We start from the raw sequence: 18,014 nt of genomic DNA on the forward strand, positions 1-18,014 counted from the left end.
GCCACAGCCGGGCAGGGAGAGCGGCAGGGCGGCCATGGCGCTGGAGGCGGCCGGGCCGGGAGCCGGGCGGCAGAGGCGGCGGCGGCGGCGGCGACAGAGGCGGGCGCCGCGCTAGCCCGGGGAGGGGCCGCCAGCCCAGCCCAGCCCAGCGCCGGCCGCGCCCCCCGGCAGGGCACAGCCTCCCCGGTGCCCCCGCGGCCAGGCCGATGCTCGGTCCGCCCGCCGGCTGCCCATGAACCCGCAGCTAGCCATGCAGAGCCTGGGCGAGCTGCCGGGGCTGAGCCACCAGCCAGGCTCGGCCCCGGGCGGCCTGCTGAGCGGGCCCCCCCACCTGGCCGCCCCGCCGCCGCGGCCCCTGGGCATGGCCGCCCTCCTGGACGGGGGCGACTTCCACGCCCACCCCCCGCACCCGCACTCGCACCCGCACCCGCACCGGGGCCCCGCCGAGCACCCGCTGGGCCCGCCGCTGAGCCTTGCCTGCGAGGCGGCCCCCGGGATGGGCCTGGGCGGCCCCTACCCCACCCTGGCGCCCCTCCAGCCGCTGCCGCCCCTCGCCGCCGTCTCGGACAAGTTCCCGCCGCCCGCGCCCGCGCCTCCCCCACAGCGGCTGGCCGGCCACGGGGGCGGCGGCGGCGGCGGCTTCTCCTCCCTGCTGCGCGACGAGCGCGCCCTGGCCGCCGCCTCCGTGGCCCACCTGTACCCGCCCTACCCCAAGGAGGTGTCGGGCATGGGGCAGACCATGTCCCCGCTGTCGGGGCCGGGCCTGGGCGGGCTGCCCCACGCCCACGCCCATGCCCAGCAGGGGCTCCCGCACTACGCGCACCCCGGGCCCGCCCTGCCGCCGGAGAAGCTGCTCCCGCCCGGCGGCTTCGAGGCTCCCCACTCTGCCCTGCTGGCCCGGCCCGGCGAGCAGCCCGGCCCGGCGCAGCCGCTGGCCGGCCTGCAGCACGCCATCGCCCCGCACGCCCACCTGAGCGCGGCCCGGGAGCCCGGCGGGCCCGGCGCTGCCTCGCAGGCCGGCGGCGAGGAGCTCAACACCCGGGAGGTGGCGCAGCGCATCACCGCCGAGCTGAAGCGCTACAGCATCCCGCAGGCAGTCTTCGCCCAGCGGGTGCTCTGCCGCTCCCAGGGCACGCTCTCCGACCTCCTGCGCAACCCCAAACCCTGGAGCAAGCTCAAATCCGGCCGGGAGACCTTCCGCAGGATGTGGAAGTGGCTGCAGGAGCCCGAGTTCCAGCGCATGTCGGCGCTGCGGCTGGCAGGTGAGCCAAGCGGCGCGGGCGGGCGGGGCGGCACGGGGAGCAGGCGCCCGAGCCCCTCTGGCCACCGGGAGGGGAAGGGCGGCGGGTGCCCGAGGGCTGGGCGCGCTCTGGGAACTCCTCTCCGGAGCAGCCCATCCGAAAGACGCGCTGCGCAGGCGAGCAGGATCGGGGCCGCCCCAAGGCCTCCTCTTCCTCCTCCACCCGCGCAGGCGGTGCGTGTCGGTGAGGGCGGCGGCCTCCGGGCCGGCGAGGCGCTCGCTTGGCGCCCTTCAGGGTCGGGGCTTCGCAGGGGTGCCGCTCGGTCAGGAAGCTGGGGCAGGTTTGGTTCCAGGCAGACGCGGGCGGGCCTGCGGAACGTCCGGCGGGAGGGAGGACCGGGCTGGGGGGAGACGCTGGAGGGAGTTGGACAGATGCGCCAAGAGCGCTTGTCTCCGGCACTCACACGAGACAAACGTCCTGCGTTTCTGCGCCCTGCGGGGCCAACGAAGGGTGAGAAGGGGTGGTCTGGGAGCGGGAGAGCGCGCGCCCGAGAGAAGCCACTTGGCCGGGTTGCGGGTCCTGACCGGAGAGGAAGGTAAGGCCGGGGCCACTGCCAGGCAACCCCCCTCCCCGGGCTCCGGGAACTCGTGGCCATTCGTTTCTGGAGCCGGCGGCATTCGGAGGAGCCCCTCGGGCATCCACTGCGGAGCCTGACGGCGGTGGGGCAACCCTCCCCGCCCCTCGGGAGCCACCGGCCGCCTGAGCGGCTTCCCCGGGCCTGAGCTTTGGCCTCTCCCAGCGCCTTCGGGGGATCTCAAGAGATCCATCAATAAAGGGATAAGGAGGGACCGCAGACTTTGCTACTTTTGCGAGAAGCGTGATCCTACCGGGTAGTTCCGCTAACCCTAAACCGTTCTTTTCCTTCTTTCTCTTGAAATCTTGCAAATTGCCTGTATAGACTCTTTACATATATATTGTGATGCGCAATCCCTTTTACAGATATATTTCCCTTTCTGGAGAGCTGTCGAGGCGGTTTAGTTCCCCACCGGGCTGACTCGCCCACATTCGCTTGGAGCCGGCTGCGCTCCCGACCTCCCCGCCCAGCCCGGAACGCCGCGCCCGAAGCTGCCCGGCTGGTCCAGCGCCGGACTGGGCCGCCTCTCCTTGCGCTTCTGGGCGGGCGGTTCGGGCCCGGCGGCGGAGGAACCAGGCAAGCAGCTGGAGGCAAATCGGTCTGGGACGGTATGCCTCGGGCCCTGCCAGGCGAGACGGCCTTCTTCCCCGGCAAATTCGGCGGCGGAGGGAAGCCCCTCGGAAGCCCGCTCCAGCTGCGGCCGCCTCCGAATTCCAAGCGGGAGGGCTCCCTGCAAACGGAGGGATGCCCGCCCCTCGGCTACATCCCGGCTGGGAAGCAGAGCTAGGGGCCAAGGAGGGGCCTGGCCCGGCCGGCCCAGGCCGCCCTTGGCCGAGCTTCGGCGGGATTTCGCCCCCTCCTCTGCCTCCGTCCCCCGGCGCCCCCGCCTCTTCCCGTCGAGCCATTGGTCTCCCACGTAGCCGGCCGGCGGGCTGTTTCCGAGCACCGGGCCCTTAGGAGCCTTTTGCTGCAGCAGCGCCAGAAGGAAGCAGCCGGGCAACATAACCGGCCGGCGGAGGGCGACTGGGCTGGCGAAGGCGCTGGGAAGAGGCCTTCCGAAGGAGCCGCGACCGGCAGCCGCTTTGCGGTCGCCTCGGCAGGACTGGGAAAGAGCGAGTCGGACCCCAAGCGGCGCCGGGATACTCTCCCGACTCTGCCGGGCCACCGGGGCTTGCTCGCCCCGTCTGCCCGGGACATGGAGCATTTCTCAGCCGGCGGCAGCGGCAGCCCAGGACTGCCGCCCCGACTCGGCCCCTGCCCCGGCGCGCGGGTTGCAGCCGCAGCGTTGGCGTCCGGCACGTGGAGCCAGCCGCGGCCAGCGAACGTCGGTCCTGCCTCCCGGGGCAGCCCACTGGCAGCCGGAGGGTCCCAGAAGCAGCGCTCGTCGAGGCGGCGGCGCCCGCCCCCGCGCTCCCTGCCGCCCTCGGTCATCTGCTGCCCGCGGTTGGTCGCCTCGTGCCGGAAGCAGCGCTGCGCTCAGCAGCCGGCAGGGTTGTTTGGCTGGAGAAGAGCCGCAGTCCGGCCTGGGGCCCTCCCCTTGCGCGAAGCCCCCAGCCGCTTCCCCAGGCGGCGCCCTCCAGTGCAGCGGGAGGGGGGCTCCCAGGCGCTGCTTCGGGGGTGGTCGGTCTGCAACGCCTGAGAAGGGGCAAGGCGAGGGAGGGCAGCCCGTAGGCAAAGCCATGCTCCAGGAGCCCAGCATCACCCAGGGCCGGTGAACAGCCGCAGGGGCCACGGCCTTCCCCTTTCGCTGCCCCCCAGGACTGGGAATCAGCGGTTTGCTGCCTCTGTGTAGGGAGGTTCCCGCAGTCGCCATGCCTCTACTGCCTTACTGATTTACTTCCTTTATAAAAAAGAGTCCAGTAGCACCTTTAAGACTAACCAATTTTATTGTAGCATAAGCTTTCGAGAATCAAGTTCTCTTCGTCAGATGCATGGAGGGCCAAAAGAAACTGGTCAAATAGTTATCTCATTATCACAGGTAACTGATTTCCTTTACAGAGGTGGGGTCAGGGGGAGTCCAGTGGCACCTGGCGTGGGCTTTCGAGGACCACAGTTCTCTTTGTCAGATGCATCTGGCGGGGAGGGCTGTGGTTATCGAAGGCGTGTGCTGCAGAGGAATTCGATAGTCTAGGGGTGCTGCTGAACTCTTTTTGATTTTGCTACTACAGACTAACATGGCAAACTCCTTTGAACCTTTACACAAGCAAACTGATCCCCACACCAAAAGGAGCTGTCTGCATCTCCATATCAAAGGAGTTGTTTACGTCCCCCCTCTCCTCCTTCCCCCCTTCCCCCCTCCTCTATATTTGGCCAGTTTCCTTCTGCCCTCCATGCATCTGACGAAGAGAACGTGATTCTCGAAAGCTTATGCTACAATAAAATTGGTTAGTCTTAAAGGTGCTACTGGACTCTTTTTTATTTTGCTACTTCAGACTAACACGGCTAACTCCTCTGGATCTACTTCCTTTATACTCGCCTTGTGTGTCTTGAACCCATTTCCTGGCAAGTTCATCCCTCCCCCCAATTTCAGAATTAGGGGAGAGGGAGAAAAAGTTCCCTTCTCTACCCTGTGCATAATTTGGGACGCCTCTCTCATGCCTCCCCTTAGTTGTCTTCTTTCTTTCAAAATGGAAAATCCCAGAGCCTTTAGCCTTTCTTCATAGGAATGGTGTTTGCACTGCAATCCTATGCCAAGTGGCAGATTCAAGTTCACATTAATATCGTTTGTGCATTAATTTTAAACTTTCCACATCACCAATAAAAAAATCTTTAAATAGTATGCTAAAATCCATTGGAAAGGCACCTATTTAAAGCTGAGGGAAAACTTGAAATCATGGCAGGAGCAGCAGGACAGGCGGGAGAAGGGGGGGAGATGAAGCAGCCCCCAACCCTCTCCCCCACCCCACCCCGCAGCAGGCATTTGAGTGGAAGGCCTTCAGGCACTCTTGCACACGCGGCGGCGCTGGGCATGCATGTGGTTAACGATGAGGCAGGACAGACAGCCAAGACAGCCTTGGCATACCTTGGGCATGGAGGGGGCTGCCCCTCCCACAGGCACCTCCTTCTTCCACTTGGCTTCGATCTGGTGGTTTCAGAGGCTCCTCCCCAAGCTTTACTCTTTTTGACCTCACAATTTACATCTGAGAGGAGGCCCATGGAATATAGTGGGAATGACTTATGAGGAAAACGGCAGAGGATTGCACTGTTAGCCTTCTCAGTGCCTTTCCATTTCAAATGCTTGGTTTTTCTTTGGGAAAATCCAATCATTTCCCCTGTACTTCCTCTAAGGAAAACTCACCAAATTTAACTGTAAGGAAACAGTCAGTGGTATGTTTAGGTCAACTTCTCCATGAACTTTGGGGGCGTATTTCCCAGAGTCCTCTCCTCCCTACTCCTTTCCTCTTTTTGTGTGCCCTGCCCCTGTGGAGTTGTGAGAGGGAGGCGGAGTCTCCAGGAAGGCCTCCCCCCCCCCAGGCTCTTACACTGTGTGGCCTCTACCATTCTTTCCCTTTGGCTGGCAGCTATTGGCCATGAGTTGAGAAAGAACAAATGGATCTGTTCAAAGCTTAGGGGGACTGAATGCAAAATCTTTGATGAGGATTCTTAACAAAATGTGGAGCCATGTGGTGAATCCTGGGACTGGATCCTCTGAGCTCCCTTGAAATGGTCTGGATCAGTCTCCAGGCAGATGTTGAAACTACGTCCTTGTGCCTGGCTTTGCAATGTCCATCGATTTAATGCTCTGACGCTCACCTGAAAGAACTCCTGTGGTCTAGTGGTTAGAATGCTAGTCTAAGGCTAGGTGGGTGCATCTTTAAATAGGCACTGAAACATGAAGCTCACATGTAACCTTGGGAGCATTCTCTACCTTACCCTACCTCACAGGGGGTGTTGTAAAGATAAAAATGAGTAGAAAATACTTACTTAGGCTGTAATGACATGTACCAGTTGGGAAATGGATAAAGATGGCTTGGTCCCTGGATATTCATGACATAGGTAGGGACAGAATTTGGTTTGGCTTAGGAATGGCTGTTGGTGCTGTGTACAGAAATGTTATTTTGGTGCAGCTCTTTTGATATGGTAACACATTTGCATGCTTACAGTTCTGGCATTATTTCCATTGATTTCTGTGGGGAAAACATTCTAATCTTCACACCCTTCCTCACACTACTTGGGAGACTGGACTCCTCTTTCAAAAGGGCTTTCTTCTGAAATGGGAAAACCCTAACCCTATTCTACAGGCAGTGAAGCACAATATGCCCCTGAGTCTAACCTTTCTTTTCTCTTAAGCTCTTGGGGGTTTCCCTCTCTTGAGGGATCCTGTCTCTCAGACTACAGACAGGGGGCGGGGCGGGGGGAGAAATTGTCTTAAGTGCTATTCAGCTTCCTCCTTGCAGAGGAAGGTATGGGGGTGTGCCCCTCCCCGAAACCAGTACTACATTCCTTCAGCTCAACATTAGATTTTTGGCCTGACTCTTTGCTAGATAGGAATACCAGATCTCTTGTTTCGACAGGATAGTTGCCTCTGCTCGTCTGGTCATCACTAGGAACTGGAAATCCCTCGTAGGCCCATTGCTAAAAAAATGGTATCAGAAAATCCGGGAGCAATATTTGATGCGTAGGATTATGCATAATCCCTTTTTTGGGAACTTGTGTGTGGTAGTCCCTTTATTTGAGTGTGATAAAATATGGAAACCAGTTTTAAATGCCAAAGATGTAACACCCTCAATGCAACCAAGTTTAAATGCTTGTTTATTGTAATTCTTGGGGTTTTAACAATTTGCCAAGGGTTGTTTTGATTATTTCTTTTATGGTTTAATTTAAATTCTTTCTTGTTTGTATTTTATGGTTTTATCGTTTCTTGTATTAAATCTTTAATTTAAAAAATCTCAACATTTTTGTTGCAGCCCAGGATCTATGCAAAATCAACAGCTGCCCACTGCAATGCCAAGTAAAGCTAGCCTGTCCTCTTGAAACATCACTGGGATAAGAACCGAACGTAGGGTAGGGAAAGGGGACTTTGTCTTCTTTCCTTTTCTTTGTTCCCTTGCTCAGGATGAAATACTTGAACAGAACTCCATAGTCTTACTCATTGATTAATCTTTCTTTTATTTTAAATTCTCTGGGGGGAAAAAAAACCCCACCACCTTTTCAGTCTTGCTAACTAAAGTGTGACACTAGGTGAGGCAGTGGAGAAGCTTGCCACCCCTGCAGCACGATAGCGCTGAACTGCAGAAGTGCAAGGGATAACCCTATGCTGGCCTTGCTGGGCAGAGTGGGATGGTGCAGCATCCAGGCAACACCGGAACAGAATGTGAGACAGACCTAAGACTCTCCCTGTCAGAGTCGTCAATGGCAGCAGGCACCGAGTTTGTTTTGGGCGCACTTGGGGAGTGAGGGGAAGTGGCGGCACCGCCAGGCAGAGACTTGGGATGAGTGAGGTTCCCCCCCCCCCATTCCTTCATAGTCTGCAATCACCCAGCATTATAAAGATTCAGGTATTTCTTGAAAACACAATGACCAACTGGCTGTTTCAAACCTAGAGTATACTGTTGACTAATTACCAGCTATGAAATACCCAAAACAACTGTGCTAATGTAGTCTTGAGGTCCCCTGCACAGCAGAACTCATAAATGGTCAACAGTACGCACTGCTAATAAATAACTGTGGTATGATTGACCTTGGACACCTCTGGGGCACTGAGGGGGTTTTGCTGCTCACTTTTTAGTCTGTAAACTAACAGAAGAACGCATTTTTCGCCTCCAGAGTACATACTCTGTAGTTTCCGAGATTGACTAGGATGGAGAAGAAGGCTGAAAGAGATCATTTTTCATTTACTTAGTGACTCAGGGTGCCAACTCTCCTTCTTGGCAGCCATTCTGCAAACATAAGCATGTTATCCACAAATGATTCCTTTTGACATTTTATTCACAAACATTCTGACAAAGTAATCCAGAAGGTAATCTGCAGTTTGTGGGCACTGTCCTTGTGGCTGATTGATTTATAACCCTCTCCCTTCAACCTCATTTAGTTTTTGTTAATATTTATCTACAAGTGAGATTAAAAGTTTGCTGCTTGGAACTGAGAACATCTCAGCAGGGCTGTATAACAAGGTTTAGATAAAAATAATTGGCAAGAAACCCCAATAAGCATTGGCTTGAGATAACGCTGAATCTTAACCCAGAACGGACCAGATGTTTTTTGTTCAGTGGACTAATGGAACTGGGATTAAAGGTGTCATTGGTTTTTGAATGGCATTGCACTACCCCCTAAAAGCTAGCTCCGTACCAAGCAGTGTGCAAAGAAGCACAGGTCAGCACCAGGAGTTAGGCGTGCTTTTGTCCCCATTCCACCGGTGCACCAACTACCCCTTGTGGGGGGGGGGAGTAGATCTGGCTGTTTTATTTGTTTATTTACTTACTTACTCCCTGACTTTCCAAGGAGACTCAAGGCAAATTGCAATACATACCTTGGATCACATGCTGGTTAAAATACCTTTGAAAGAGTATACCAATCACAGTGGATGCAGAACCCAGACAGGGGTGGGGGATCTAGTAGAATGATCCATTGCTGGGAAAGGTGGATCCGAACAGTTTTTGGATACTTCTGGGGGTTTTCCTACTATGTATAATGAGCAGTTGCATCTCAGCCAACCTCTGGAATAGGGTGAAATTGCCACTGAGTTCAGTGTTGCTCTCTGGACACCATGAATTAATTGTCCCAGCGTTTTATAGTAAGGCATAATCAAAGAGACAGAGGTACAGTTATTGGTATGTGCAAAGGCTCTGGCTGCTTTACCCTTTTGTTGAAGCTTCAGTAAATTTTACTGCCCTGGGATCGTTAAACACAGAATGTGTCAGAATAGTCTCATGGCTACTCTGCTGCTAACTGCTGGGAGGAAGAGCTTAATTTTGCATTTCCTTGGGGGCTTTGTAGTGCAATTAACCTAATTTCATACACTTAACAGAGAGCTTTGCTGCTGATGCCAGAAACAGACACACATTCTGTGTCTACATGCGCACAGAGGGTTGCTGGAATTCTGCATAGAGGGATGCCTGAAAACTGTTGTAGAATTCTGCACAGGTGCCTGCCCTCCAGGGGTCTTCCTGTCTTCTTTTCTTTGTGACATGCATGCTCTCAACTGAAATCCATATGCCATCTAGTGGCCAACAAAAACCAGTACAGAAAATTAGAATATAATTTTAGAGTAATATATCAGAGAGGGATGTCTTGCGTAGCTTTTGAGGGATTTCTTCTCTGTGGGTCTCCTGAATCTGGTGACGAAAGAACCAGCTCAGCTCTCACCGTCTTTAGTTCAGCAGTGACCCCAGGCAATAGATTCTTTTGCAGGGAATTCCAAAGGGAGAGGGCCGCACTTGAAGCTGCCAAACCTCTGCTAAGGCTGGCTCTTGGAGGAAGCACTCCTGGGCCAACCTCAAGTCTGAGGTCAGTTGATAGGGACAGAATGTGTCCTTCAGGTATTCTGGGCTGAACCCAGAGCTTCAATAGTCAAAATTAGCAACTAGTCCCCCCTTCACCCAAAACTCCGTGGTTAAACAGTCCTTTTAATAGGCAATATGAGAGTGTCAAATCTGAATTTCTGAGAGCAGATTTGTTTAGGAAGATTAGCTACATAATTTAACATCCCTATTTGTTTCTAGTCCAAGTGGACTAGCTCCCTTGCTCTGCATATCAGGGCAGGACAGAGGCCAATATTTGTCAGCAAGAAATTCTGTTACAATATAATTTTGTATTGCAAAGAAATACCAAAAGGTTGGTACTTAAAACACTTCCTGGCTGTGAATTTTAATCAATCTGTGCTGGGGAAACCAATGACGTCCTTACAATGAACTTGAAAAAAATCTTCACCAGAGAAGTCAGAAAAGCAATTCACTTTTCATAACACACAATATTTCCAGGGCTTTGTGATATATGGCAACAATGAAGGTGAAATGGGGTTTCTTTGTGGGCAGCATTTGAATATTTTTGAGATTTCCCTATAGCTAGCAGAAGCATGACCTAACTTGTTTTAGGTAAATGCCGGCATTTTTTTAGTAAATGATGAAAACTTAGGGGTGGGGGGTGGGGTGGGGAGTAAGAGTAGAACCACTGCTGAGGGCAGGTGTTGGTCTCCAGAGCTACTGGTAAAATGTCCGTGTTGTTTACTCTTCTTACTAACCATTTAAAAAGCATCAACTGCAAATGTCACCTAATTTCTGACATTGGTCACATTAGACATGAGAATGTGACAGAGAGCTGCCATCATTTTTGCACAGAAATGTATATTTTCCTCATATGTTCCCACGTCCTTTTTTTCTTTCAGCTTGCAAAAGGAAAGAACAAGAATATGGGAAGGACAGAGGGAACACCCCAAAAAAACCCAGGTTAGTCTTTACTGATGTCCAACGTCGAACTCTACATGCAATATTCAAGGAGAACAAGCGTCCTTCCAAAGAATTGCAAATCACGATTTCACAGCAGTTAGGATTGGAGCTGAGCACCGTCAGCAACTTTTTCATGAATGCACGAAGGAGGAGCCTGGATAAATGGCAGGATGAGGGCAACTCCAATTCCAGCAACTTATCATCATCTTCCTCAAGCACTTGTACCAAAGCATAGAAAATCAACCACAAATGAAAACTCGGTGGAAAAGCTTTAAAATAAATGAACCAATGAGCAGGACCTCAAGAAAACAAGTTTATCCTTAAATGTTTTTTAAAGGTTATTTATAAATCCAAAGAAACCAAAGACTGATATCTCCTGATTTTGACTGTGTTTTAAGAAACACACTTCAGTAGGATGAGAGCTTGCATAGGAAAACCACAACAAAGGAACAAAGAAACCAACGAGTGGCATTACTTTCTTTATCTGGCCCTGCCTGGTTAGTGGCTTGGAGCATTGCGATTAATTGTTGTCCATTAATGTCTTTTCATATGTGGCTCTTCATTTCACAGCCATGCCACAGGGGCATAGGGTATGACTAATACTCCTGTGTACATGTCAGCGTTGAGGAACTTATACAGGGCTAGTATCCAGAAAGTATCACTTGAGTCACATGAATTCATTTGAACAGTGGTGGAGTTTGGCTTTTTTAATTGTCCAAACTTTGCCCGTGCATTATCTGGATACAAGCTGAAAGAAGGCAAAGGTATTTTCATTGTTACCTGAACCAGTGCATTCTCTTTGTTTGCTAAGGAAGACATCCTTTTAAAAATACAGCTTTTCACTGCAAAAGATATCAAGTAGGTACCAAAGAACACATGTAATATTATATAACAGGTATTTTGTTGAGATGATTTTAATGCTCCAAAGTTATTTTTACATACAATTCCAAGGTATAGAGATAAACAGACCTTATTGTATATGATACCAAAGTATAATCAAGACTACGATTCTAAGCGCAACCCCTTTTTCCATTAAGGACCCAGAACTGTAAGAAACGACGACCTGCAGCTGTGATCCAATAGCCATCGATTCCAACGGGCTTAGACTGGTGTGATTCTGTGTAGGCTTGCAGTGTCCGAGTGTCGCTCTAAGCAGAGTCACGCTCTTCTAATGAGTGGGCGTTGAAGGCTGCAGCTCCACTTGGGACTGTGTACTGTAAGAGACACTGTAAAGGACCCCACATTTGGGCTTCAGTATTAGTAGCTGTACAGCTGTCTCGACATATTCAGGCTGGCTTCATGATTCTCAGGCATTAATTTCTCTACTACTATAAATTCTCAAAAAATACTTCCTAATTCTAGCTTAATGTTAATATGTGCACATGTGTGCACGTCCCTCCCCAGAGGTATATTTAGCTTTATATATACCTATACATAGCATGCTCAGAAAACAGTAGTTTAAAATTCAGACAGGAAATGATGGCAATAGCCTCACAGTCTAAATCACAGGCTACTTCTGAGGAAGTCTGCGATGTTAACTGTATTGATGCTTTTTGTTGCAATGAGACAAACAACCCAATTTATCACCTAGTAAATGGGACGACCCATGAAATGCAGCATGATGTTATTCCTATTGAATGTTCAGGGTTGCAGTGTTAATCCTAATCATTTAGGCAAGGTCTTTCCTAAAGATCTTTTTTTGTCTAAGGCTGTGGAGAACCACTGCCAGTCAGAATAGTCAATACTTGGGCTGACTGGGTCTAAGGAAGCTCCATGCGTTCATAATGGAACAAAAACTAAGCAGATGCTGTCATCCAGCAAAAGAGAATGGTGCCTACAGCTGCTGTGGATGATACTCAGTCCGCCCACAGTCTACCGGCATCCTCCCTATGGGAGCCACTGGGCGGATTCAGGAAAGCATAAGTAAAGTTGTAAGGAGTCAAGGAAACTAAGCCATATGCAGCATCAAGCATTTCATAAAGGTGATGGAACTTTTTGGAGGTATTTATTTAGTCCATATTTATCCTGCTTCTCTCCTCAATGAGGGCCCAAAGCAGCTTGCAAGTTGAACTTTTAAACAAATTTAAATACAACAGAGTATTAAAAAAGTAATCAAAAGACAAGAGATAAACAAGATGTCCTGAGTTGATGTCCAGGTTAATCCATCAGGCCGAGGGCCTCAAGCTCACACTAGAGGCTTGTGCCCCAGCCATACCCTGGCTAGAAGCACCTGAAACAGTGGAGGGAGGGGGAGAGAGAGAAAGAAAGAACGCTCAGTGGTTGTTTCAAGCCAGCAGACACCATCCCTCAGTTCCCCTGTGCTGAAGAGTCGTTGGCCACCCCAGGATAGAAGTATGTGCAGCAGGAGAAAGTACAAAGCACTCAACCTAGTTGTTCAATGCAGGCAGCCACCTTCCTTCCATTCCCCCTCATACTGGGATATAGGACCACTTGAACTGGTCAAACAACAAAATTTCTGATCTTAAATGCTTTCTGTGGTGGCTGCTTATTACTTAAGATTGGACTAAACTTTTTAAAAAGTTTAAGTTTTCTGTAAATTTTACTCACTGGAGGAAGTAGAGAGGGCTATAGCCTAATTCTAAACAGAATTAACCTGCAGTCATTAAACCACTTATATTTGGAGTGGTCTTAGTGACTTTAGTATTATTCCAAAATAAGCATCTGTATTCCCTTTGCAAAACTCCGAGGCCCATAACTCACTTAGACATGAAGCCAGAGGAGTTAGCTGTGTTAGTCTGTAATCGCAAAATAGCAGAGTCCAGTAGCACCTTTAAGACTAACCAACTTTATTGTAGCACAAGCTTTTGAGAACCACAGCTCTCTGTTAGATGCATCTGATGAAGAGAGCTGTGATTTTTGAAAGCTTATGCTACAATAAAGTTGGTTAGTCTTAAAGGTGCTACTGGACTCTTTACTATTTTTAGATATAAAGGAAATGGTGGGGGTGGCTGAGGGGAGCTGTTAAGACACATTGTTCCAAATGTGCATTCACATTTATATTGATTTTGTATTTTGACTCCACATTGCCAGTGACAGATGCTGTCCGGTGTTGGGGCAAATAATGTGGAAGGTTGAATTTGGTGCTGATTTTTTGTAGTATTGCTTGAAATGAATGATGGCTGAGGGCGCAGTGCACACAGGTAGACCTCCTCCAGGTGCAGCTTTAAAAGACAGCAGAGGTGCAGGAGTGACACTGGCGAGAAACTGACCCTTGTGGTGTGGCCTGTAAGGGAGAGATTGGGAGGGGGCGGGGCTGGTTCAGGCCTTGAAAACTGAGTTTTGAAAAAATAGAGTTTTTTAAAAAATCCTCAAACTTCTAATACAAAAATATTTCTAGTTTCAAAATTTTGTTTCAGTTTTAAAATAAATGCTCTGTTAAAATCTAGCAGAAATTGGACTATTTTAGGCTATGGAGTATATTACAAGCTAAGCTAGGTAGATGAGCATAATATTGGTTAACGTAGCAGTAAGTCCACTTAAACAGGCACGCATTAATCAATTTAGTAACAAATGTTTCTATTTTTTTCTTCTGTTGGGTTCATGTAAAATGGACAAGTAAATTTTCACTCTCAGTATGGTTTATGACTATTGTCTATAAGTTAATAGTTTTTAAAAAATTGGCCTTACCTTATTAAGAATTTTAAAATGCGGAGAAATGAAAACTAATATTCCATTATAATATCTTGTAAGATAAGATGATGAAACCCAAAAGAAAATTACAGAGCAAAGAAGTTTTCGCAATATGCAGTTTCAGTATATATTAATTAAATATCTTCAGTCTCACAAGGAACAGTTTGGTTCTCATAAGATTATTGGCTCCAAACGCAAGACAATCCAGGTGCCCCTGGGAAGTGATCATCGGGGCAAATTAAATGAATGACTGGGGGGGGGGTCATTTGCAGATGCAGCAGTTCTTGCACTTCCTAGAGAGCAGAAAATGCTACTGCAATCATGAGACTTGCTCCAGCTGTATCTAGTTCCTGTGTGGTTATTGTAAAAACGTTAGGAGACGCCAGTCCTCTTTTCCGCAGGGAAGGCGAAGTTGGCAGCTGGAGAGTATACCCATCCCTCCCCTTCCCGACCGAGCAGCTTATTTTACAATATACTGTATGTACAAACTCTGTTGGATTGGAACCGTTTTATGGACATTTCTTCTACTATACAAACAGCAAATAAGCCAATTGCAACATTTTAACATGACAGCTTGCTTTGCAGTCCTTCAGCCCCATCAAGAATCTCTAGATAAAGCAAACCTGAAACTAGCATTTCACTCACCGCAGTTTAAGTGACTTATGGATCAGTTTGCTTACCTTGTTCACTGTTCTGTTCTCAGAAAGTTACTCAGGCCTCCTGCCTGCTGAGGGAGCACCCTTGTTCCCTTACGTGTCACTCCAGTGTTCAGTCTCCAGTTTCTATCCCTCAGGGACATGGGTGCTTTCTGAAGGCAGGTGGGAGCCAGGACTGGAGGCTCTGCCCTGTCAAAAGTAGGACAACTGATTACTTGGCAATAATGTTGCTGAAGCATTTTACATCTAACTATGTTTACAGCTGGGTTGTAATATAAGGAAATTACCAGGATTTAGAAAGGTATTCGATTTTTTAAATCTCCAGAGTGGAGCTGTGTAAGTCTGTTGTGTCAAATCAGGTAAGAGTCTTGTGTCCTTTTAAAATGAATACATTTTTTAAAAATCCCAACATAAACTTTCTGGGATTACCTCCCATTTCCCCAGGGGCATGAAAAACTGCACGTCTTGAAGTGAAAGTGCCTGATGAAGTGGACTTGAGTATACAAACTCTTGGGCAAGAAAAAGAATGGTTAGTCTTTTAAAATGCCACACAATGAAGTTCATGTCCTATGTGAGATTATGTCATGGATTTTATTGTTTTTACTGATATAAAGTCCACTAGTTGCTTGGCAGAATATAAGTATGTTAAATGAATAAAATAACCGAGTTATGGTCATAATGTTGATTTAAAACCTTTTGTGTTTTGAAGTCAAAGCTACTCATCCCTTAACCAAAATAATATATCATATTAAGAAGACAATCTAATTTATACACAGTAAAATAATCAGTAATGTTTCTTCTTGATCATAAACATGTTCCTTCCAGGGCAGTCAAAATGGCCTAGAAAGAATGAAGGACGAGGTTGAATTCCACATCATTCTCAACATAAACTGTTAACCTATTCCCAACTTTGCAACATCAAAGAGTCCTAGGACACATTTCTTACTGGAGTTCGGAACACCTATTTCCATCCCTCCCCTCTTTGGACATCAGATTAACACTAGCAAACAAAGAGAAAGCACTTTCCCCTTTTCTGTCTACGTGTATTTAGGGTGCATTCAATAGCCCCATAAATCAGTTTGAAAACATATTTTGGCCTTATGCTTTATTATCGTGGTGTGGTCAGTTGTACGCTACGGTCTGTCACTATTTCCTTAAGATGCTGAATGTAAGGAATAGTTACACCCACATCTTTGAAAAAGACAAAAGTGTATAAAGCCCTCCTTAAAGACAGTGTGAACCAAAGATGCTACCTCACTCAGTTTCCATTGGTGATTTTAATCACACTGATGAAACCAAAGATTTTTTCATGCATGGCCTGCTCCTGAGAAAAGAACCCTTTCTACTAAACCTTCCAGTTCCCAGATATACTCACTATGTGCATTTGTTTCATTTCGAGTTGCATTTGCTTTTTGCTTCTGGTGCAGCATCACTAATAGTGATGCTCTAGATAAACGTGTGTAATGTATAAAACTAGGACGAGTGCCTTGCTTGAACCAAAGTGTTAAAACTTTTCCTAACCTCTTTATGTCTCACCTTGTAAATGCACTCTTTGAATAATTACCTCAGCCTGATAGAAAGGCCACTAATGGGGAAAAAATTTCTTCACCGTGGTGCTTTCCCCCCATGCAATGAAGCTGTTTTTGAAACTAAAGGGAAATGTTTGTAGTTGTTTCCACTTCCCTGCTGGCAAACCAGAAGTTTCTCTCTCTTCCCCTTTGCAAGCAGTTTGAGTTCCTCACTCAGGCAGGCCATGCATGACTTACCAATTCCTTCAAATACCTCATAGTAATAATTCATTATGGGTATGTTGTATGAAAAGTCTGTGTGTTAAGGCAGAAGTTTATAATATGAAAATTGTAAAGTTTAAACTTATTTATTTTGAAGCTTTGTTTATAAAGATTTTTCATTGTTTTGCTTGAGTTGGGACTAGAATTCCTCCCTCTGTTTTGCAAAACTTCTCTACAGCAATCTAAGCAACTTGCCGTGCAATCCCAAGCACAGCTAGACACCTTGTGGATCAGACTGGTATAACTCTGTTTAGGATTGCACTGTTGGAAATTTACTGTAATTCTGTTTCTGTTAAAGAGCTTAAGATGGGGATTTTTTGTAGGCAGAAGATCTTTTTTAATTGTCGATGTCCTTTCTACAGCATACTAAAACAAATGTGTTCCTATATTTTCTAATACGATGTAATTTTAATTTTATTATGTTTTATATGCATTTATTTAATCACAGGTCTAATTTATGACAATGTAATTGAAAATTTGTATATAAGTACCAAAGTGTTGTGTTTAATTTTGTTTTGCTGGTTGTAGAATCAATTGAAGATGAGTGTTTTTCCAGACTGCAGGATGTATCTTCAGCACCGTCTTAACAAACACTGCCATGCTACACGCCTCTCCTCTGAGATAACATGTACATGCCAAAACATGTGTTTCAAGCCAGCATTTTTGTCACATAGATGCAGAACAGCAGTTCCTTCCATTCATTCCTCTTTTTCTAGAAAGGCTATTTTGCGGGGCAGACCCAGCCCATACAAATAACAGAGAAATAGTAACTTGTCTAATTGCATTGGCATTTCTGAGAGCCTCGCTACAAGTGACATCTTCCACGCGAAGGGCACTTGATCATTTTCGCAAGTCTTTCTGGGTACTGAAGTCCCTCTCCCACACCCCTTTTCCTTCTGTTCCTTCCCGTCTCCGTTAGCACGGCTGCCTGAAGAGACGGAGAAAGCCTAGGAGAGCAGCTTTTGCAAATCATCTTGCTGGGGGGTGGGGAATGCTCTAGAGAAAGCTGACATGTGAAGTCCTCCCCTCTCTGTTAGAACTGTTAGGATCGCTGCCTTAAAAGTCAGAGAAAGCTGCAACTTTCTAAGCTTTCTCTAGAGTATTCCCCCCCTCCCCGAGCTGCCCGCTGCAACTTTGCTAATCGTCTTGCTCGGGGAGGGGGGGAAATACTCTAGAGAAAGCTTAGAAAGTTGCAGCTGCCCGCCCCCAAAGATCATTGAGAGCAGGCTTGCGACTAGAGAAACGATTTGCAAACGCAGGCTTTCTCTGACTTTTAAGGCAGCGATCCTAACAGTTCTAACAGAGAGGGGAGGACTTCACATGTCAGCTTTCTCTAGAGCATTCCCCACCCCCCAGCAAGACGATTTGCAAAAGCTGCTCTCGTAGGCTTTCTCCGTCTCTTCAGGCAGCCGTGCTAACGGAGACGGGAAGGAACAGAAGGAAAAGGGGTGTGGGAGAGGGACTTCAGTACCCAGAAAGACTTGCGAAAATGATCAAGTGCCCTTCGCGTGGAAGATGTCACTTGTAGCGAGGCTCTGAGAAGCTGCTGTTTTTGCTTGTGTTTCCCCCCTTGTTTGTCATTCACTTAGGTCTGGCTGCAGAGGGCCTAAAATTAAACTAACTTGAATCTGGAAATGGCCTTAAATAAGGGATACAAG

At 48.6% G+C, this 18,014-nt stretch overlaps 1 protein-coding gene across 1 annotated transcript; it reads left to right on the plus strand.

Moving 5' to 3' along the window:
* Positions 1-232: 232 nt before the first annotated feature.
* ONECUT1 (one cut homeobox 1) lies at positions 233-10,514 on the plus strand. Its single transcript, XM_055003004.1, has 2 exons — positions 233-1,262; positions 10,199-10,514. Exons 1-2 carry the CDS (start codon positions 233-235, stop codon positions 10,492-10,494), a joined length of 1,326 nt encoding a protein of 441 aa, XP_054858979.1. The 3' UTR covers positions 10,495-10,514.
* The last annotated feature ends 7,500 nt before the right edge of the window (positions 10,515-18,014 follow it).

The sequence above is a fragment of the Eublepharis macularius genome, chromosome 18 (assembly GCF_028583425.1).
Source record: "Eublepharis macularius isolate TG4126 chromosome 18, MPM_Emac_v1.0, whole genome shotgun sequence".
Taxonomy (NCBI): Eukaryota; Metazoa; Chordata; class Lepidosauria; order Squamata; family Eublepharidae; genus Eublepharis; species Eublepharis macularius.